Source organism: Anolis sagrei, chromosome 3 (genome assembly GCF_037176765.1).
Source record: "Anolis sagrei isolate rAnoSag1 chromosome 3, rAnoSag1.mat, whole genome shotgun sequence".
Lineage (NCBI taxonomy): Eukaryota > Metazoa > Chordata > Lepidosauria > Squamata > Dactyloidae > Anolis > Anolis sagrei.
Genome location: NC_090023.1, coordinates 80,131,698 through 80,155,176, shown reverse-complemented (window position 1 = coordinate 80,155,176; position 23,479 = coordinate 80,131,698). Strand labels below are relative to the sequence as shown.

Here is a 23,479-nt window from a genome sequence, read left to right as displayed (position 1 = left end):
CTTAATTAGGATTTTTTTATATCCAATAATGCTTTTGTATACAAGAATGCATAGCTATCGGGACAAAAGCATAAACTCAGACTCTAAAAGCTGGTTAAACAAACATCACAGTTGGGTTAAGAAGCTGAGAAGTCCTAGGAGTAAAAAGCTTGAATATTATAGAGCAGCGATCAAACACTAGAAACATATGAAAAGGTTGGGGGGGGGGAGAGAGAGAGAGACAGAAGGTTGGCACTGCCATCTCACTTTCCTGGGTTGCTGTGGGGCTGCCTCTTGGGATTGCAGAACGAGATCCCAGGAGACAGACCCCACACCTGCAATTGTCTGGATCTTCCCAGAAGATCCTGACCTTTGCAGGTATTTTTTTTTAACCTGGAATATACAGGTTGGACAGCACAAAGTCTTTAAATGGTTCTCAAGCATGTTTTAGCATAGGTTTTACAGAACCAGAGAGTTCATCAACTAGATATAACCATTTGTATAGTGTTCACAAAGTACCAATGAAATCAGGTCAGCCCCCTCCCTTCTGTCCTTCAGGAAAAAACTTAAGAAATGACTGTGGGACCAAGCATTTGAGCAGGAAAAGTATCAATGCAATAATAAGACTGATTTAATGTGATTGACAAATGGATAGACCTTGGACTATGATCTGAATTTGCATGATTTTAATTGATGTTTTAATAATTGATGTTTTAATTACAACTGTTATTTGTAATTGTATGTTGTCAGCATCAAATTGCTACCTGTTGTAAGGCCACCCTGAGTCAGCCTCTGGGGTGAGAAGAGCCGGGTACAAATGTGGGAAATAAATAAATAATATTTCATAGAAAATTAAAGGAATTAAAATAACGTCTACTGGACAGTGCTCTATTTGTTTCTTTCGTATGGCATAAATGTTCAGGTTCATTGTCCGTTCATGTAAGTATTTTTTGACTGAAATGCAATTCCATGGCAAGAGCAATAAAAACTAAGTGCATCTATATGTCTTTTGTTGAAATATTCAAACAATATCAGAAACCTAAGGTTATTTTCAGACTATAATCAGAATATTATATGCTCATAAATGTAACAATTTAGTACCTACTTAAGAAAAGTGGTGACTGAAATGTAGACTAAGCAGAAATGGAAAATTTGTCCATTTTGATTAAAGGAAAATCATCAGAACTGGAAACCCCCAAATGGCTTACAGATAAGATAAGAGATGGATTTTAAAGGTTAGAATATAACTACAGAAAAGGTAGATGGAAGTAATATTTTTCTATTTTTCTAGTTTTAATCTCTGTCATATAACATGTTTAGGTAGTTTGGATTAAGCTTTATTTGCAGTTTTGTAGTTTGTTTTTGCTATGTGTGTTATTCTATTATTATCTTACGTAGCTTTCTATAAAAGGCTTTTTTTAATAAAAAAGAAGTAATCTGCATTCTTCTATCACTGATCTGATAAATATTGAAGGTTTTTATTTAGAAATCATATACACATCTCATTGTTCTTTCTTAAAAATTCAAAGACAGTTCTAAATTCTTCATAATTTTTTTCACAGTATTATACCTTTAGTGGGTATATCATCACCAGACAATGCTTTTAAGAAGTCATCTTTACTTCCCACCACTTCAAACCTTAGAAAGATGGCATAATCTTGTCTTGGTAGAACTCTCTCAATATCCCGGTCCCTTTTCAGCTTCCTGTAAAATTCACAATTTTATTTTCCCATGGGTGAAAATATCCAGACATATATGCCATATTAACAATATCTAACAAGTATAATATTAAAATGTTATAAAATATCATAATTAAGGTTTCCACATGTATGACTGTTCCTTATGAGTCAACACTTACTTTATTTCTGGAACCTTGAGGTCATTTTTTTCATTCACTGAGAAAGTTTGTTGTGCCCATATATTTCCTCGGGAGGTTCCTCCTATAGCTGTCTCCCAGTATGCCATAACTGGAGCACCACATGGCTACCAATCCTGTTATCTTTTGGAATCGCAAACTAAAAACAAGTTGTAGGGCTAGCACCTTTTGGGCTCCTTCACATTTGAGTCATGGAACAAGAGCCACATCTTCCCAAAAAATGACCCATTCCGTGCCACACAGCCAGCTGGTTAGCCACCAGAGTAGATTACTGTAGAACTGGACACAGTGGAGTGGTAAAGTACTTCAGGATTTGACCTGTGAGCATCATGACATGACACTAGACAAGATTGGGTTTTATTTAGTACAGTAAGACCAGTGTATCTGCAAGGGATACATTTCCAGTCATACTCTGGCTACATGAACCAGGTTTACAATTGCAGGCTTACCAGAGAACTACCTGGAAGCAAATTTATTGAGACCATTCTTCTCCATAAACAGATTAAGTAAAACTGCAGATATGGACTCTGGTAGTACAGGGGTCTTACTGTATATTATTATATGATCTGTCTCACAAATTTGCCAAATTGTCACATAATAATATCCCTGCTGGTGGTGCATGTCTCTGAGTCTCAACCTCTGGTTGAGGTGCCTTGATTAAGGCACTTCTGACAGGAAAGTAATTTCAGTTCCAAGTCCAAGATTAAGTGAAGTGTTGGAACTTGTCACTATAGGTAGATGAGGAAACACCGGCAATAATCTTATTGAAGTGCCTGATAGGACTAGGTCTGGCCCAAGGGTTGTCTTTGAGAAGTAAATCAGCACAAGCTAGGTACTGGTGTGGTATTAGGCTCAAGTGCAGTAAGGGTGAGTTGTTGCCTCAGTGTAGCCACCCTGGTTTTTTTAGGGTACCATGACTAGATTCTCCTCTTGGGCTCACACCTGTTTCCAAGGAGCTGAAAAAGCCAGTTTTGCCAAAGTCCAACCTTTTCCCTGTCAAGTTGTTCTATAAGTGACTGGCCTATCGCTTAGTTGATCTTACCTCTGTTGTAGGAAGAGAGAGTGGCTGGTAAACTTCTCCAGGCTTTGGCTTAGCTTCTGTTATTCAAAGCTTACCAAACTTGTCTGCTGAAATACCTAACTCTTTGGGATTTGGGCTACAGTGGGAGAAACCTCTGGATCTGGCACTGAGGTTCATAAAGTTGTCTTCCTGACTGTTCTGAGCTCCTTCCTCTATTCTTCTGCTTAAGCCTAATGGTGCTGACAGGCAACCTTGAGTCCAAACTCCGGGGTCCTCTACAGCACAGAGGACTTTCAAATGACTATCTACTGAGCAGCAAAATTAATTACAGAAAGTGGGCCTGGTATTAACAGGTGCAATAACAAAAACATTTCAGGGTCTTCCACAGCTGATACTTCCTACTTTATAACAGTTGTTTGCAAGCCTGCTTTTGTGTGTATGAATGTCTAGAACTGGATCGAGCTCTAGATTTTTAAATAAGAGTGTGTTTTGATATATGTATTTTATTGTATGTATTTTATGTTGATTTATATTGATTTTGTTGTACCCCACCTTGAGCCATTAGGAAAGCTGGGTAACAAATAACATGTATTATTAATATCAGATTTAAAATTCCTTACTTTGAAAAGATTTTAAACCATATAGAGCTCTATTCAGTTCTGGACACTGACCTACACAAAAGCAGGTTTGCAAACAACCAAAAACTGGGTTTAGACAATTAAAAAAATATCTCTCAAGATATCAAGAATGTAGAAGCAAGTTGCTAACACAGAATGTCAATAAGGAAGTGGAGACAAGAAAAATGCTACCTCTACATTTCAAAACAAAAGTCATGCACTTGGTTGCCCCAAAAGGGCAGAAGCTGTAAGACCATTAACTCCAGAATCTAATATTGTCTAGGTGCACCAATGTTTAATTCAATGTTTGAGCCTTCAGAACCCACCCTATTTGTAACTGCAGCAGTCATCTTTTTGTGCTATACTATGAGCATGTTCTTGTTTAAGCCAGATAACAAAAGGAAACAGGGTCCTTCCTCGTTCTCCTGACATGGCTAAATAATGCATTAAAGTATGTATACCTGTGCCATTAGTTTCAGAATACCAAATTTTCCTATAACCTATAGGAGATCTCCACAACATGCTACCCGTGGGCTTATGGGGCCTGCACAAACTGTTGGTGCGGCATGCCAAACACTGCCTACCAGCACCGCTGCCTCCCACCTGATCACTTGAAGCTTTCCCCTGCATGCATTCAACACATGTGACCTTCTCATGCACTGCATTGCTATCACATGCATGCTGCCCCACTGCCATACACACTTTCACTCCCCACTGCCCACCCCTGAGAAGGAAGGCAGGAGAAAGAAAAGGAAAGAAGGAAGAAGGAAGAAGGAAGAAGGAAGAAGGAAGGAAGGAAGGAAAGAAGGAAGGAAGGGGAATGAAGAGGGAAGGGAGTGAGGGAAGGAAGGAGGAAGAAGGGAGGGATAAATAAAGAGAAGGAGAGGGAGAAAGAAAGTATGGTAGATAGAAAGGAAGGTATGAAAAGAGAGAGGGAGGGAGGGAGGGAGGGAGGGAGGGAGGGAGGGAGGGAGGGAGGGAGGGAGGGAAGGAAGGAAGGAAGGAAGGAAGGAAAAGAGAGTGAAGGAATACAGAATTCAGAAAGCATGGTGTAGTGGTTTTTGCCTCAGACTATACATCTGAACCCTCGGGGTGATATTTTAGGCAAGTCACACTCTCTCCACTTCAGAGGAAGACAAAGGCAAATCCCCTCAACAAGAAAACTCTGTGATAGGGATGCCGTAGGGTCACCAGGAATCTGAGGCGAGTTGAAGGTGCACAACAAAAACAATACTAATTATATCCTTAATTATACCTTACCTGGAAAGTGAAGTGCTAAAAATCTATTTACAACCTCAGGAAGCTTAGCCTATCTAATTTAGGTCTCTTACTACTCCCATGTTGTACAGGTTTGACTTAGAGAGTAACTGGCAAGAAAGAGTTCATTACAAAAGTTATTTTCTGATCAGCTTCTTGATGGTTATGAACAGCTTTTGCTTCAAAGAAATAAGAGACATAAATGTTAGGTACATTTTAAAATAAATTATATCATATTTTATAGTTACATCACCTACCTTGGGCTAAAACAAAGAGTGACAACAATTTTTTGATAAGGCTGTAGCATTCCTTCATTAGGAATACAGGTAATCAGAGTGGAAATATCTACACAAGGTTTTCCACCAGTGCAATACAAGTCTTTCAAAGCAGCATTGGTACTCTTCTGAATATCTGTACCCTATAAGAAATTGTAAAATTCAAAATTAAATGACACACAGAAACAGAAACCGATGGAGTCAAATACAGAAAGAATAGCTAAGGGCTATTTTTTAAAAATGGGAAAACATGTCCCTACAACTAGACTCCACTTAATCTTGTGTTTATTACTTGTATACATAACAAGTACAGTGCAGAGGAACCACCAATGGCCCTCCCTCCAAGGAACATTGCAGGTTACAATGGGCACCATGAACATGTCCAAGAGCCCTGCCAATGACCTCCACAAACACCATACTGCCCACCACCCAAGCAAAGGCTTTCATTTGGCAACAATGTCATCCTAGATTTTCTGTTCTTCCTCCATCACAGGCATCTCAAAGTTCTTTTCTCTCTCCACTGGTGTGGAATTTGCATTACCCCCACCCACTGCCTCTCCCTTAACCCTTTCCTACCCTTTCCTATGGCACAAAGCAAACAGAGAGGAATTGATCAGCAACTGAAGAACTAAAAATACTGGAGGGGTTTGGGAAATTGACTCCACATGATGGAAGTTGTTGTTCACCCTGCATCAAAATACACCCCCACCAACTATGGACCTGGACCGGATTTGGCACATGGAACCACCATAACAAACAGAACATACTGGAGGGATTTGGGGAAAACTGACCTTCACATTTGGGAGTTGTAGGTACTGGGATTTATAATTCACCTGCTATCAAAGAGCACTCTGATCCCCACCAACAATGGACTTGGACCAAACTTAGCACACAGAACCCCCATGACCAACTGAAACTACTGGAGGGAACTGTGGGACTGACCCACCATGGTGGGATATATAGTTTACTCTGTAACCACAGAGCACACTGAATCCCACCAATGATGTATCTAGAGAGCAAACTTTCCCAACATGACAAACTTTAATCACTGATGGAGTTTCAGGGTGTTAACCTGGCATTATATGAGTTGTAGTTCACCCACAACCTTATGCATTTTGGACAATTAAAAAACTGACTTTTTCAAATAACCTGAGCAATGTTGACTATCCAAGCTAGTTATAATATAAACCTAAAGGGGGAAACAGAAATATCGCTTTGCTCTTGGACTACTGTCCAATTATGCTATACATAACTAAGGAACCCTACTTAAAGTCAAATACATTTTTAAAAGCAAAATTGAAGTAAAAAAAGAAGTTTCCTTACCATCTCTGTACCAATGGCATCATCCTGAAGGACTGCCACCCAATACATGGGCTCTGGACTATTATTGTGAAGAACAACGTCTTCAGTCTTGGAGGTTCCAAAATAGACACATCCAAAATCCACACAATATCTTGCATTTGAATAAGGCACACCCAAAAGCTCAATAATTTGCTCCACTATGTTAGCTTTGATCTTTACCTCAGCACTGGGACACCCCTGCAATTCCACACTTTGTAAAAGAATGAGAGATAGGAAGTTACAGTGCAGTAATAATTCTATAGAACTCAGCATCTATAATCTTTTATAGATCTTTTATCTTTTATAATCTTTTATAATCTTCCTCATCTGCAGCTGGTCTGTTTGCTTCCTGAGGGCCCTTCTACAGAGCCATATAACCCAGAATATCAAGTCAGATGATCCACAATATCTGCTTTGAACTGGATTATCTGAGTCCACAATGCCATATAATCCAGTTCAGTGTTGATTTTATACAGCTGTGTGGAAGGGGCCATAGTTTCCAAAGGAGAGTAGCAATATTATCAGATTGATGCCAGTTATATTCCTTTTACTAATTGGTGCCAGTTAGTATTCCTTTAACCAATAATAACCACGAGATGCAGAGCCAACCTTCAGAAATGGGGCTACAAAATGGAATCCTCGACATGTGAGTGTGGAGAAGAGCAAACCACTGACCACCTGCTGCAATGCAACCTGAGCCCTGCTACATGCACAATGGAGGACCTTCTTGCGGCAACACCGGAAGCACTCCAAGTGGCCAGATACTGGTCAAAGGACATTTAACCAACTACCAAACTCACAAGTTTTGTATTTTGTCTGTTTGTTTGCTTTGTTCTGTTAGAAATGTAATATAATGGATTGGTTGCTCTGACACGACAAATAAATAACCAATAATAATAAGAACAGAGAACAGTAAAAACTGTATAGCATATACACTCTAGATCACTACTTCTTCAACTGTAGGCTTTGACCCCAATGGCCCTCCCTTAGCTCAATGCTGGAGTGCCAAAAATTGGCAACAGTAAAAGTTTTTTGCAAATCACCTATTGACTGTTTTGGACATTTCCAGTGGACTCTGTAGAAGCTCCTTCAGCTGTATTCGTGCAATGGAAAATCAGCCCATTTAGGAAACCTTACAAATGCTGAATTGTTATGAGTAAATGTTTGATTTTTATATTTAATGTGTATACCCGGGATCATGTACACATTTCTCAGGCCAAAAGGGGTTGCGTGTGAAAAAACTTTAAAACTCTTGCTCTAGATATAAAATACAACTATCTAGAATGGTCAAGAAAGCAAAAATAATAACAAAGAAGAAAACTTCATTGTAGAAGCAATAAACTTACATAGCTGGTTGATTAATTATTCGAGGCACATCAGTACAAATTTCGAATTTAACCAGTTGTACTGATCGTGGTTCCACCACTCCACTGGTTGGTTCTATAATAATGGGAACACTTCCTGTATATTTTATGGCAAATGTACCTTGAAAAGAAAATATTTTATGCACAGGATAATCAAAATGTCTAGATTCAACACAATAACAACAACAACAACAACAAAACTTTATTCATAACCCGCCTCCATCTCCCCAAAAGGGACTCGGAGCGGCTAACATGAGGCCGAGCCCAACAGTTACAACAAAGCAAAACGAATACAACATATATTCATAAAATAATAGATAAAAGACAATAAAATATATGAAAAGAAAGTAATATAAAATAAACACAGGGTACAACAAAATAACAAAGACATTAAGCCGAGTGGGCAGGGCCAAGTAGAACGGATAGGATTTTAAAACTCTGGGTGAGTTGGATAAATAGGGTAATGTATCTGGTGGAAGATTCGGATGGGATGACCAATGGGGTTTAATTTCAACTGAAGGGTGGGATAAAGTGCATCGAAGGGCATTTTGTACAGAGTTGGTCAAGGTACGGGGATTTGTTGTTCATTCCTCAAAGGCACACCGGAACAGCCAGGTTTTTAGGCCCTTCCTAAAGATTGTTATCTATCTATGTACAGTTGTCTGTCTTATCAGTGTATGACGGCATTGAATTTTTGCCGTATATGTGTTCTCTGGTCTGCCCTGAGTCCTGTGACAGTGCAAGTGGCGCCACCTATGTGTAAAACTGTTAGTTGCAAGGTTTAAACTGTTGTATCATGCTTAATCCTGCCCCTTTTACCCTGCTTATGTATAGTTGTATGGATTGGTTACTTATAGCTGTCAATCAGTACTGTTTGGCTCCACCTCTTCCTGCAGGAGGGAAGTGATTCCTTTCTTTTTCATTCTGCCATCAGAGTTCCTACCATATGGATGTAAGAGACTTGACTCTAAAAGACCCTGATTTAAGTTACCTCTTAGCATCAACTCTGAGGGTTTTTATTCTTGGGACTCATGCTTTATGTCCAGATCGTCCTGGACAAGATTGAGGAGACCCAAGCACCTTCAAACCGGTTCTTTTGGCACCAAAGGAAGATCCTGAGTCTTCAAAACATAGGCCATCTGAACTGGGGTTGTGGTTTGCTCTGGCATTCACGGCCATTGAGGGAAGAGGAAACTTGGTGAGGCTTCTCAGCTTCAAACCCCTTGGACCCAGGACTAATTAAGACTGTAACGTATATTTTCCTTCACCCCTCTGAAGTTTTCCAGCTCATTGCTTTAAAGAAATGACTTTGTGATAAATAAAACTTATTTTGAGTTATTTACAGCATTTTGGGTTCTTGAAAGTTCCAGTTTCCTATAGGAGGGCAAGAAGCAATCCCCTGGGGGAAAGATGCCACGTCTATCCCTCCTTTATTGAGAATAATAGCCCCCAGGCGCGACGACACAGTCCCCTTCGGGGTAAGAAGGGAGGAATATAAATACTTAAATAAATAAGTAAGTAAATAAAAACTGTTACACACTCCTTCCATAAGGACCACAAAGGCACCACAAGAGAGGAATAAAAATGAACAGAACTTCTTTCAAGGGCCTCTGCTCCAGGTCCTCCGTGTCCTTCATTTTACATAATACAACCCAAAAAACCTACAACAACCCAATAATGAATAGTATTTGTCTATGTCAAAATGACTAAAAGAAGGAAAACAGAGACCATTCCAGAAATTTTATCTATTCTAAAATAGAGAGTGAAGACATATTTATTTTTTTTCTGTTTGGTCATAGGAATTTAAAACAATCCTTCAAAGTTCTGGAGAACTGGGCTTCTATGTCCACCTTCACTTGCCAAGCACATGAAGTCAAGCACACCAACATAGTTAACAACCCAGACACCAACTGTATTCTTTGCTTCAATGCATACTGCTAGATTTAAATGTTCTTTAATATTAGTTAAGCTGGTATGTGAGGGCTATGCCCCAAAAGGCAATCTTAGAATTCATAAAAAGCATACAAGCAGATGAGCAGCTTCAAAATGCTCAACAAATCATGTGCATAGCTGTGGACACACAGCATGTTATTAAAGAATTGAGCATTTAGAAACATTTAGTCATCTGTCAAATGAAAAACTCTAGCTGAGACAAACGGCACACAATTAAAAATACAAGAAATAAAAGAAAGTGAATTCAACTCATGTTATAAGGTACAAGCAAAGGGAAAATACTATCTAGAACATATACAAAGAGGGGTACCCAGGGTGAGTTCTCACTTTTGTGTTTCCTTACTACAGTATACATGCATACACAATTATAATAAAGGGGAAAATTAATCATGTCAGTAGCAACTTGAGAACATACTGCAAGTTGCTTCTGATGCGAGAGAATTGGCCGTCAACAAAAATGTTGCCCAGGGAATGCCCAGATGTGTTACCATCCTGCTGGGAGGCTTCTCTCGTGTCCCCACAAGCTAGAATTGACAGATGAGAGCTCTTCCCATCTCACAGATTCGAACCGGCAACCTTCAGGTCAGCAACCCAACCTTCAGGTCAGCAGTCCAGCAGCAAAAGGGTTGAACCCATTGTTATAAAGAGAGAAGAAAAACTGTTTGCTTTCCTTGTGTATCTTGCAAAACTCAAAATGTTCAATGGTAGTAAGATAAATAAAATTTTCATTATATATAGCAGTCAGAAAATACTCATACATTAATATACTGACTAAGTTTCAACAATCAAATCAGACTCACTAACTCAAGACACCTGAATTCTGAATATCATTAAGCCCATTTAGAAATGAATCACTCTTCTCTTCACATATCTGGCAAAGCAAATCAGGAAGCAACAATAAAAGATGGTTTGACATGATATGGTGAACTGAGAATTATGGTTCCAACATAGATAATTCTAACAACCAGCTTTAAGCCAGCTGAGGTTTTATCTACACTGACTAATTAATGCAGATTGAACTGAATTATAACATCAGTGTAGATTCATATATTAAAGTTTAATTGAACTGAGCTGCATTACAAAAGAATACACTGACCATATAATGCAGCTTACAATACAGGTTTGTTTAGATCAGTGTTTCTCAACCTAGTGGGGGACCGCTGGAAGTGGTTGCGAGGGGGTGTCAGAGCAGTTGCCAAAGACCACCAGAAAACACAGTATTTTCTGTTGGTCATGGGGGTTCTGTGTGGGAAGTTTGGCACAATTCTATCCTTGGTGGGTTTCAGAATGCTCTTTGATTGCAGGTGAACTATAAATCCCAGCAACCATAACTCCAAAGTTTCAAGTCTTTTTCCCCAAACTCCATCAGTGTTCACATTTGGGCATATTGAGTATTTGTGCCAAATTTGGTCCATATCCATCATTGTTTGAATCCACTGTATTCTTTGGAAATAGGTGAACTACAACTCCAAAACTCGAGGTTCAAGGCCCACCAAACATTTCCAGTATTTTCTGTTGGTCATGGGAGTTCTGTGTGTCAGGTTTGGTTCAATTCCATTGTTGGTGGAGTTCAGAATACCCTTTGATTGCAGGTTAACTATAAATCACGGAAACTACAACTCCCAAATGACAACATTAATCGCTGCATATCAGATATTTACATTATTATTCATAACAGTAGCATAGTTACAGTTATGAAGTAGCAACGAAAGTAATTTTATGGTTGGGGGTCACCACAACATGAGGAACTGTATTAAGGGGTCGCGGCATTAGGAAGATTGAGAAACACTGCTGTGAACCTTAATTCCCAATCTGCAGTTGGTTAACTGTGGCTTCCAGATTCTTCCCTTATGTGAAGAAAACAGTGTAGAGGCAGTAAAAGGGCCACAGGTAAATCCACAAAGCTCATTAATGTGCTCACTTAGAAAATTAAGATTTTTGGATTAAAACATTTTATTAAAACATCTTGTTTAGTCTGTCAAGTCAAAGCCAGCCAAGGAGTATTCTTGATGAAAAATGGAGCACGATTGCTCAAAAAGGCCCAAAAAGGAAGTTTCCATCTCATTCAAACCAACCCAATACATTACAAAAATTAAACTAGATAGGGAATATTTACCTGGAGATGATCCATAGTTAGTAATTTTAATCTCTGTATTAATTACTTTACTGTTGGCAATCACTGTGCCAAAATTGATCTCTGGTTCGATTTGTAGACAACAGCGTGGAATTAATCTACAATAAACCACATTTTTAATTAGTTTTAAGTAATTTGTTTTGGGGGTTATTTATTTATAAATGCTTTAGATAGACAAAATGTTTTCCTCCCATTTTATCAAACATACAATTTAATTCTGTAAACTAATTTAGCAGCAACATCTGCAAATGGAAGAGGTTTATTAAAATATCACTGCACTTTTGTCATGATGCTAACTTAAAGACAATTTAAGCACATTGGATTAAATTGCATTGGACTGAAACTATATTTTAATTGACTTGAAATTTCTTTTTGCATAAAAATTAAGTTCTTAAATTACAGCTCAACTACTTGCACTCAAAGTCAACACAATATTCAACACATATTTAGCATAATTCTATGTAATGTAAGAAAAATAGGATTTCCCAACAATTTTATGCCATATACAACTTTCAATACAACTTTTCATGCCCCAGCTCCATCTGTACAATACAATGAGAATTAGACCATATTTAAATCTCAATCAGATGTAGCCCAAAAAATCTTAGGGAAATTGCCTGGCCCCTTAGATTTTGTTGAACTTCAACATCCAGCATCTTTACCTAGCATTAGCCAATGAGAGGGAATGCTGGAGATACATTTCTACAACTCTCGAGGAATACCGTTCCCATTCCATTGGTCTACATATTTATCCGGAAGTATAGGATTGGCTCATGTGACTTCCTAATTTTCATTTTAAACCTTAAACAAGCTTACTAACTACTAGAGCAATGATCTAACAACCCCCCTCCAGGGGTTGAGAAGGGTGGGGTACAAATATTTGAAATAAATGAAATAAATAAATAAAATATTGCCTGTAGGTACAATTTCTTCAATAACAGATGACACTTTCTGCCAATTTAAGACAGTTTTTCCATTATCTCTATACTTCAAGGTGGGCAAATAGGCATGGTCTATTTGGGTTCACACCCATGGCCTGCCACAGGTCACAAAGGAACATATTGGCACACCAGAAGTCACTTCTGCTCAATATTTTTGGCTGATTTTCACCCAATATTTGGTACAGTAAGATTTTAGGATGAATAACGAAACTAAATCTTGCATTTTCTGGGAGGTTTTAGGATATTTGGAGTGATTTGGGGGGTGAATTGTCATCCAAAATCAGATTTAAATTTATAGAAAGATGGAGAGGAGTTCAGCAAGCTGCTGGTAAACACTTGGGGAGGGGTGCAAAAGTGGGGTTTGGGATCAAATGTTGCCTCTGTAGACCAGGATTTTCCAACTCCTGTTCTATCTGGACAAAAAGCATCTGATGTCCAGTGACCTGTTTGGATTTGTTTTACTAATTTTTTGTTGTTGAAAGAGAGGGCGTCTTTTCCACACCCCTCTGTACACCAGTAGTACCTCAAACTGGAGCACTCAAGCCCCAAATGCCTACTACCATGTAAATACATGAAATAATTTAAAACAGATGTTTGGTTAATTTTAGAAATAAGATTAACAGGATTTACTCCAAATTGTAGATAGGTTTATCTTTTTTTTGTCAAATCTCAACTTTATCTATTGTAGCCACATTCACAAGAGGGACATATTTCCTGTAATCATAATACTGTATCGACTGAGATCCTTGTAGATAGAAGAAGTGTGCTATAATAAATAATAATAATATTTTCTTCTCCTTCTCCTTCTTCTTTAAAGAGCAAGTGAAAAGGTAGCCTAGGCAGATAATCCCAGATTATCTGGCAGTGCGGACTCATATAATCTAGTTCAAATCAGATATTCTGGGATCAGATCCTGAGATATAGGGCAGTACAGGTCCAGCCTAAGAATTTCTAACCATGCTTGAAAATCTAGAGCAGTATTTCTCAAACTCTGTTTTTCCAGGTGTTTTGGACTTCAGCACCAAGAAATCCCAGCCAGTTTACCAGCTATTAGGAATTCTGGGAGCTGAAATCCAAAACATCTGGAGATTGAGAAACACTGACCTAGGGTTCCTCCAGACAGCACCCAAATCCCATTTCAGATTTGGGTCCACCACCCCCTCCCCAAAAGAAGAGGGGGATTTCCCGGTGGGTGTCTAGATACCACCCCAGTGATCACTGGGATGGTACCCAGCCATCTCAAAAAAAGCCCTTTAAAAGAAATTACTTACCTTGCCACCATTAAAGTACTCTTGAAGTCCTTCTGTCATGTAGAAATGATGTGCCAGGAGGCGGGGGTGGGTTGGGGGAGAAGGAAAATCATTCCCAGCCCTAGCCCTATAGTCTGCACTGTTGCACAAGCCCCTGCCCCCCCCCCCCCAAGTCTTAATATGCTCACTTTTCCCGGCTACTGGTTGTTGATGTTGGTTGATGTATTTTTATGATGTTTTTATTTTTCTCATTTAAATTCTTTTAATTATGTTGTTTATCTGTCATATGGTTTTAATTGTGTTTACTTTGTTAATTTTGTTTATGCTGGGCTTGGTCCCTGAGTCCATCTGGGGAGATGGTGGCAGGGTATAAGGATAAAGTTGTTATTGTTTATTATTATTATTATTATTATTATTATTATTATTATTAATATAGCTTGCAATCTGGACCTTCTGGTCAAATCTTAATACTATGATTAACTGCATTCTTGGCCATGTTGTAAGCCAATACAAGTTATGCCCAAAATATTCCAAAATCTGGAATTGCCCACTTGGGTGGCTGAGATAGTGACACCTTTCATATAGTTCAATACACACAAACTTTATTTCATGCACACATATTGTATACAATTACTTTCAGACTAAGTGTATATGATTTATATAAACCATAAATGCATTTCATGTTTATAATTAGCTCTCATCTCCAAGATGTCTCATTATGTATATATATGCAAACAAAACTGGGGAGACAGCTAAAATTCAAACACTTCTGGTCCCAAGCATTTTGCAAAAGGAATACTCAATCTATACTTCTTTTTACAAATGCATTATTATCAGTAGAGATAACCAAAAGCAAACAAATCAAATTATATCTTGGAATGCCATACCCTATTATAGGAATCTCAACTGTCTTCTTTCCTATCTGAAGAAGTAGTCTGTCCTGAAGGTCTTCCTCACTGTCAGGACGATATTCCACAGTGGCTGTTATGTGAAGACCAGAAGCAATAGGTTTCTTTGGATTTTCCACAATCAATTTGAACTACAAAACAAACAACGAACAAATAAAATCATTCATTTCTCAGTTCAACAAGCAAAATCAGTTTCACCATGACACCATGATAACCTTCACAATGCATCTGATCAATAATAAAAAGCAATGAACTTTGAATGGCATTGCCACTCTGAAATTCTGCAACAGTGGTAAAAAAATGATACCTTAGAAGAAAATAATTGTTTCAAGTTTGGGTTTTTTAATAAAAATAATTGTTTCAAGTTTGGGATTTTCTACTACTCTGGGCAACAGCTGAAGAAGAAAAAGAAAATGGAGGGAGAAGGAAATTCACTGGGATTACAAATCCATGAATAGTACAGTAACTTCAAAAACAGCAAAGAGGACCAAAATGTTAATGGCTTCAGATTTGTAATGGCAGGTGAGACGGAAGGCAGAATGGGGGTATTACCTCCCCAATAATGAATTCTGCCTCCCTATGAAATTTTCCTTCAATTCCTACATGTTTAATATTGTAGCAAATTTGCGCATTCAGAAACACAGTTTACACATCCAAAGGAAAGGGGCAGGCAAAATTTCCAAGGAAAGGCAAACACCTAAATGTAAGAGATCTAGGTATAAATTATTTCTCTCTGTCTCACTCGGTAGAATACTAGAAATTTGGAGACTGGGGCGAACACAATTTTCAGATGTCATACACACGTATCATTTTTTGACTATTCTAAAGCTCTTGACTATGTGGATCATAATAAATTGTGGCAAGTTCTTGGTGGTATGGGATAATTAAAGCAATGGTATTCCCCGAAGTAACCTATGGATGCAAGAGCTAGACCATAAGTAAGGCTGAGCAAAGGAAGATAAGACACTTTTGCACTGTGGTGTTGGAGGAAAATTCTGAGAGTGCCTTGGACCACCAGAAGATCCAACTAGTCCATACTTCAGGAAATAATGCCTGACTTCTCACTGGAGAGAAGGATATAAGAGGCAAAGATGAAGTACTATGGCCACATAATGAGAAGACAGGAAAGCTTGGAGAAGAGAATGATTATGGGGAAAATGGAAGGAAAAAGGAAGAGGGGCCGACCAAGGGCAAAATGGATAGATGGTATCTTTGATGTGACTGGCTTGATCTTGAAGGAGCTGGGGGTGGCAACGGCCTACAGGGGAGCTCTGGCGTGAGCTGGACTATGATGTCACGAAGAGTCAGAAGCAACTGAATGACTAAACAAAAACAACAAAACCCACTTATCCCTTGACCCATACACTCTTGGATAGGTCAGTTCACCTTTTGCAATCTTATTTATACTTATTCTAAAGAAACAATACCAGAACTTTACATTAATGAGTAAGAGCATTACGGGGAGGTAATTAATATGGGCAACTCAGTACTGACAGAAAATCATTATTAGTTTTGACTACTTGTAGATTCATTTTTACAAAACAATGAAAACAAAAATGTGACATTCAATGGATCATTGCCATAATTATCATCACCACAATCTATTTTAAACTGGTAACAAAGAACCATGAAAGCTATAAAAAAATATAGAGGGTCCTTGGTATGTGCTTCAGTTTGGTTCCAGTGTATGATTGAGTCATATCATGATCAATTATTTGCACTGCTCATTGGTTATATTGTGGTCAGTGGAGGAGGCCCTACTCTTGGTCCCACCCCGTCTCAAGTGCGGCTGGTGGGAATGAGATAGAGGGCCTTCTCTGTGATCAGTCCCCACCTCTGGAATTCCCTCCCTAAAGAAATAAAAACTGCCCTTTCCCTCCTCTCCTTCAAAGAACAAATAAAAACTTATTTCTGTACACTGGCATATGGAGAAGAGGATGACTAGAAGTTTACAGTCACACAATAGTCCTGTTGAGAATTTGTCATCATACTAAGCCAAACTCAGTTGGTTTTGGCTTAGTTGATCCTGTTGATCTCGTTGGCTCCACTGGCTGTATTACATTTTAATAATAATTTTAAATAGGTGTTAAGTGTTGTTAATATAATTGATGTTTAATGTATATTATGTTAGATATACATTAATTGATTGCTTTATGTTTCTATTTATGTATTACATATGGCATTGAATGTTCGTCATTTTTTGTTGTAATCCGCCCTGAGTCCCCTTGGGGAGAGAGGGCAGAATATAAATAAAGTTTTATTAGTTTTATTATAATGGCATAGTAAAATGGCATCCCTTACAAAAAAAAATGACAAAATGAAAGTTTGCTTGTAGGATTTTTTTAAATATTTCCAAGCTATGGGCAATTGAATCCCTGGACACAGAGGGCTGACTGGAATTCAGATTAATACATTTGAATGATAATTCCTATAGAGTTTGAATACACTGTTGTATGATTGTGGGAGAGGGACTGTTCACCCTAGTGTAATCTTACAAAAACCATGAACCATTTCTGCCCCATTCTGGGATCTATGTATTTCTTTGCATGCAGTGATCACTTCTGGATTCTAACTTAATCTGACTGAGTTCTATCTATGGTGCTATCATCTTACCCCACCCATGTCCATTTCATTCCAGATTGCAACTAGATACAACAAACCTCTACGGAACAAATCTTGTTAAGAAACCCCTGTGATAGTGTCACCTTGGGGTTATCATAGGTTGGCATCTACTTGAAGGCACACAACAACAACAAGAACAACAACATCATCATAATGGGCCCAAAGACCCTAAGGGCACCAGATCCTGCTTGATCGGGTAAGTGCTTAAATGGGAGACTGCTAATGAATCCCAGATGCTGTAGGCTAAATGTCAGAGGATGGGACTGGCAAAACCACCTGAGTATTCCTTGCCTAAAAAAATCCTATGAAATTCATTCACAGTAAGTCATCAGGCAACATGATGGCTCATACACACACACTGAGGATTTGTATAGAAATGGTCTAATATGCCCTGGGACTTGAAGGAACACAAGTCTTCTTAACTTAAATCTGAAAGAATCAAATAAACTCCCAAATAAACTGGGGAAGACATGCTGCTTGTGTGAAGTGCTGCTCTCAGTTGCTCAGAAAGAGCATTCCAACCACAAGCTTGTGTGCAAAGCAGGTGCCCATCGCTAAAGGCAATTTTGATTGTGGTTTCATTTTATTTTATATCTTAGAACAGAACTAACTCAGTAGGTTGCTGTGAGATTTCTGGGCTGTATGGCTGTGTTCCAGAAACATTATCTCTTGATGTTTCGCCCGCATCTATGGTAAGCATCCTCAGAGATTGTGAGGTCTGTTGGAAACTAGGCAAGTGAGGTTTATATACCTATGAAATGCCCAGGGTGGGAGAGAAAAAACTATTGTCTGCTTGAGGCGAGTGTGAATGTTGCAATTGACCACCATGATTATCATTTAATGGCTTTGCAGCTTTGAAGCTTGGCTGCTTCCTGATTGGCGATCCTTTTATGGGAGGTGTTAGATGGCCCTGATGGATTCTTCTCCCACCCTGGACATTCCACAGATATATAAACCTCACTTGCCTAGTTTCCAACAGACCTCACAACCTCAGAGGATGACTGTAATAGATGTGGGCAAAACATCAGGAGAGAATGCTTCTGGAACATGGCCATACAGTCAAGATAACTCATAGCAACCCAGTGATTCCGGCCATGAAAGCCTTCAACAACACAAACTCTGTAGGGTTTGCAACATGCCAACACCTCGGAACAATTTTCCCTGGGAGCAAAAAAAGGAGGAGTTGGGGACTTGGTTTGTTAGAATACTGAGGCCCCCTCTACACAGCTGTTTAAAATCCATATTGAACTGGATTATATGGCACTGTGGACTCAGATAATCCAGTTAAAAACAGATATTGTGTTTTTAACTGGATTATTATCCACCTGATAACTTCCTAAATTTGAGAGCTGTTCAGCAGTGGAATCCTCTGCCCAGGAGTGTGGTGGAGGCTCCTTCTTTGGGGGCTTTTAAGCAGAGGCTGGATTGGGTGCTTTGAATGTGATTTTCCTGCTCCTCGTGGGAATGAATGCCCATGAGGTCTCTTCCAACTCTATGATTCTATGATCTGCCTTGATATTCTGGGTTATGTGGATGTGTGGATTTATTTATTTCAAACATTTGTACCCCGCCCTTCTCAACCCCAGGGGGGACTCAGGGTGGCTTACATCTGGCACAATTAGATGCCATTATATATAAATAATACATATAGTAATTACATAAAAGAACACAGCAAATTAATTTTAATATTAGTTTTAAAATAAAAGGTACATTAATAACAAGTGCAAATAAAAGGTACATTAATAACAAGTGCAATAATACTGGCTGTCTTGCCTTATGTAGAAACAAATTCAGTGAGCACAACACAATCGGAAGCCTGTCCATAGTCCATTCATAACATTATCATCATTACCATAGTCAATTATCTGCCAGCTATCCAAAGGTCTGGTCTCATAACCACATTTTCAATTTTTTCCTGAAGGCGAGGAGGGCTGTTGTTGACCTGATTTCGCTGGGGAGCGAGTTCCACAGGCAGGGGGACACCACCGAGAAGGCCCTGTTCCTAATCCCTGCCAAGCATGTTTGCGCCAAAGGTGGTGCCGAGAGCAGGGCCTCCCCAGAAGATCTTAAACTTCGAGGTGGGACGTAGAGGGAGATATGTTTGGACAGATAAGCTGGGCTGGAGCCGTATAGGGCTTTATAGGTCAAAACCAGAACTTTGGTGCTCGGAATTGGACTGGCAGGGCCTTACACAAAGCGGGTCCTCCTTATCCACAGATTGTGCATCTACATATTCCACTACCCACAGCTTGGAAACCCACCTACTCCCCATCAATAATAAAAAAAAAACAACTTAATTTTACCATTTTCTATAAAGGACAGCATTTTCCTGTGACATTGTACAGGGTGGGCCAAAAGTCACAAAGGTGCCTGATGTTTTAACATTTTAGGAGGGAGGGGGGAATGAAAAGATTTTACATCTAATGCAGGCATGGGCAACCTTCGGCCCTCCAGGTGTTTTGGACTTCAAGTACAACTGTGGGAGCTGAAGTCCAAACCTCTTGGAGGGATGAAGTTGGCCCATGACTGCATTGGATGCAAACCTACTTCCTTATGCACACTGTGTGTGATGCAATGTAACTGAAAAGTCGAGAAGTTATGAAATATGGGGACCCCTTTGTGACTTTTGCCCTGGCCTGTAGACAACGGGACTTGCGCCTCGACGGGTTTCCGTATCCGGGGGGGGGGGGGGGGGCTCCGAGCCCGCGTCCCACCTGCGGTCTCTCCGGGGGAAAGAGTTGGAGGGAGGAGCTCTGCGCCTGCAGGTTTTGGACGCTCAGCTGCGCTCGGAAGCAGCCCCCGGGCGCCGCGTCCACGAAGCGCAGTTCTGCCGGCGTGATGCGCGCCCCGGCCACGTCCCACGAGGAGGCAGGGGAAGCCTCCGGGGATCCTCGCCCGTCTCCGCTGCCCCGGGAAGCCATGCTGGCCTTGGTCCGCCTCTCCTCGCCGCCGCCGAGCGTCCCTCCTGTCGCCAAGGGGACGCACACGTCGCTCCTGGCAGCGAGCGCCTGGCAACGGATTGGAGGGCAGGCTTCCAGCGCGTGGAGAGAGCCCAGCCAAGCCAAGCCCAGCCCAGCCTTCGCCCGGGAGGGGCAGCCACACTCTAGAGCTCATGCATCCTGGCACCCCTTCAACTGCCCAGGCTCAGTGTTGTGGAATCCTAAGCACCTTTCACACCGCTGAATAAAATCCCACATTTTCTGCTATGGCAGTGTGGACTTAGATAACCCAGTTCAAAGCCGATATTGTGGGATTTTCTGCCCTGATATTTTTCGTTATAGGGCTGTGTGGAAGGTCCCAAAGGGCTCTTCCACACAGCCCTATATCCCAGAATATCAAGGCAGAAAATCCCACAATATCTGCTTTAGAATCATAGAGTTGGAAGAAATCTCAGGGGCCATCCAGTCCAAGCCCCTGCCAAGAAGCAGGAAAATTGCATTCAAAACACCTCTGACGGATGGCCATCCAGCCTCTGTTTAAAAACTTCCAAAGAAGGAGCCTCCACCACATTCTGGGGCAGAGAGTTCCACTGCTGAACAGTCAGGAAGTTCAGGGAGGAAAGTCAGGTTCCTTCCTTGTAATGTTACTGGAGGGAAGTTTTGCCTTTTTCAGGATCCTTGCTGTTTCTGCTCTTACTTCTTCTGCTTCTTCCTCGGGGAGGCGATAAATTGCTGATTCGACATTGGCAATGATGTTTTCTACTGGGATCCTGGTGGCAGTTACAGCAAAATTTCCTCCTTTCGCTAGTATGGATATTTGGTCTTCAGAGAGTTGTCTGTCTGTCAGGTTGATGATGGTCCGTGATGTATCCAGTTCTGGTTTCGGCTGTTGTTTTTGGCGTTTCTGGAATTTTTGTTTTTGTCTGTTGGTGTGGACAACTATGTCTTTCTCCATTTTCCTGTAAGTGAGGTTCTCTATTTTGTCGCAGTCCTGGGAATTCATCTTCTGGCTGATGTTCATATGGAGTTGCAGCCGTTCCTTGTCTGTGTTTACGAGTTCTTTGCGGATGGTGTGAATTCTGGGAAGTCGGATTTGGCCACGGTGGTCCACGCTCTGGTTACATCCCGGATTGATTACTGCAACGCGCTCTACGTGGGGTTGCCCTTGAAGACTGCCCGGAAGCTCCAGATGGTCCAGCGCTCAGCAGCCAGGTTGCTAACGGGAGCGGCACTCAGGGAGCACACACCTCCTCTGCTGAGCCAGCTCCACTGGCTGCCAATCCGCTACCGGGCACAATTCAAGGTGCTGGCTTTAGCCTATAAAGCCCTAAACGGTTCTGGCCCCGCTTACCTCTCCGAACGCATCTCCACCTATGAACCGACTAGAACATTAAGATCGTCTGGGGAGGCCCTGCTCTCAATCCCGCCTGCGTCACAGGCGCGCTTGGCGGGGACGAGAGACAGGGCCTTCTCAGTGGTGGCCCCTCGGCTATGGAATGCCTTGCCGGCAGACATCAGACAGGCACCTTCGTTGCTGACGTTTCGGAGAATGGTCAAGACCTGGCTTTACGAACAAGCGTTTGGCTAAGCAATGCAACTAATTAAGGAAGTCGGTAAATGGAACATAGGAACGGCACAATGACTATGAGAACGGATCTGATTTCAATTGATACGCTATATATGTTGTTTGTTGATTTGTCCTGTCTGATTGTTAATTGTTGTGGATCAACGTCGCCGATCCTGTTGTTGTACTGTCGTGTTTTAATTGCACTGTAAACCGCATTGAGTCGCCTGCTAAGGGCTGAAAAATGCGGTATAAAAATGAAGCAAATAAATAAATAAATAAATAAATAAATCATTCTCTCTCATAAGAGGTTGTGTTCCAGGCGGTCATAGATCCGGTGAGCCTGTGGTGTTTTGAAAGTCCTTTTGGCTGGGAGAAATTGTGGGATGGTATCTGTGTCTCTGCAGCGTAGAAGGAAAGTCAGGAAGTTCTTCCTAATGTTCAGATGGAATCTCCTTTCTTGTAGTTTGAAGCCATTGTTTTGCATCCTAGTCTCCAGGACAGCAGAAAACAAGCTTGCTCCCTCTTCCCTATGACTCTCACATATTTATAGATGGCTATCATGTCTCCTCTCAGCCTTCTCTTCTTCAGGCTAAACATGCCCAGCTCTTTAGGCCGCTCCTCATAGGGTTTGTTCTCCAGACCCCTGATCATTTTAGTTGCCCTCCTCTGAACGCATTCCAGCTTGTCAATATCTCTCTTCAATTAGACTTCCGGTTGGTGGCTGCATGATGGAGGGCACGCTCCATGAGGACCCCAAAATCTTTTTCACACATACTGCTCTCGATCCATGCGTCCCCCATTGAACTAACCTTTGAACTAGGTTATATGAGTCCACACCTGGAATACTGTGTCCAATTCTGGGCACCGCAGTTGAAGTTAGATGTTGACAAGCTGGAAGGTGTCCAGAGGAGGGCAGTTAAAATGATCAAGGGCCTGGATAACAAGCCCTATGAGGAGTGGCTTAAAGAGCTGGGCATGTTTCGCCTGTAGAAGAGAAGGCTAAGAGGAGACATGATGACCATGTATAAAAATCTGAGGGGAAGTAATAGGAATGAGGGAGAAAGCTTGTTTTCTGCTGCCCTGGAGACTAGGATGCGAAACAATGGCTTCAAACTACAGGAAAGGAGATTCCACCTGAACGTTAGGAAGAACATCCTAACTGTGAGACTTGTTCAGCAGTGGAACTCTCTGCCCTGGAGTGTGGTGGAGACTCCTTCTTTGGAGGCTTTTAAGCAGAGGCTGGATAGCCATCTGTCAGGGGCACTTTGTATGTGATTTTCCTGCTTCTTGACAGGGTTGGACTGGATGGCCCATGAGGTCTCTTCCAATTCTATAATTCTATTATTCAAGTCATGTCTGATTTAAGGTCAACCTATCTCAGGGATTTCTTGACAAAATTTATTCAGAGGCTTCCCATGGGTTTCATTGGAGTTGA

The 23,479-nt window shown here is 40.7% G+C and overlaps 1 protein-coding gene across 1 annotated transcript in view; it reads right to left on the bottom strand.

The window, feature by feature from the left end:
* The window catches only part of CFAP47 (cilia and flagella associated protein 47), a 318,966-nt gene extending 298,481 nt beyond the window's left edge, over window positions 1-20,485 (bottom strand). The window contains exons 1-7 of the mRNA XM_060767112.2: window positions 20,253-20,485; window positions 14,896-15,047; window positions 11,800-11,915; window positions 7,713-7,851; window positions 6,349-6,577; window positions 5,008-5,168; window positions 1,550-1,683 (exon numbers count right to left, since the gene is read on the bottom strand). Of these exons, the coding sequence (XP_060623095.2) occupies window positions 1,550-1,683; window positions 5,008-5,168; window positions 6,349-6,577; window positions 7,713-7,851; window positions 11,800-11,915; window positions 14,896-15,047; window positions 20,253-20,459 (1,138 nt within the window). The 5' untranslated portion in view covers window positions 20,460-20,485. The remainder of the gene's footprint in view (window positions 1-1,549; window positions 1,684-5,007; window positions 5,169-6,348; window positions 6,578-7,712; window positions 7,852-11,799; window positions 11,916-14,895; window positions 15,048-20,252) is intronic.
* Window positions 20,486-23,479: the final 2,994 nt, after the last annotated feature.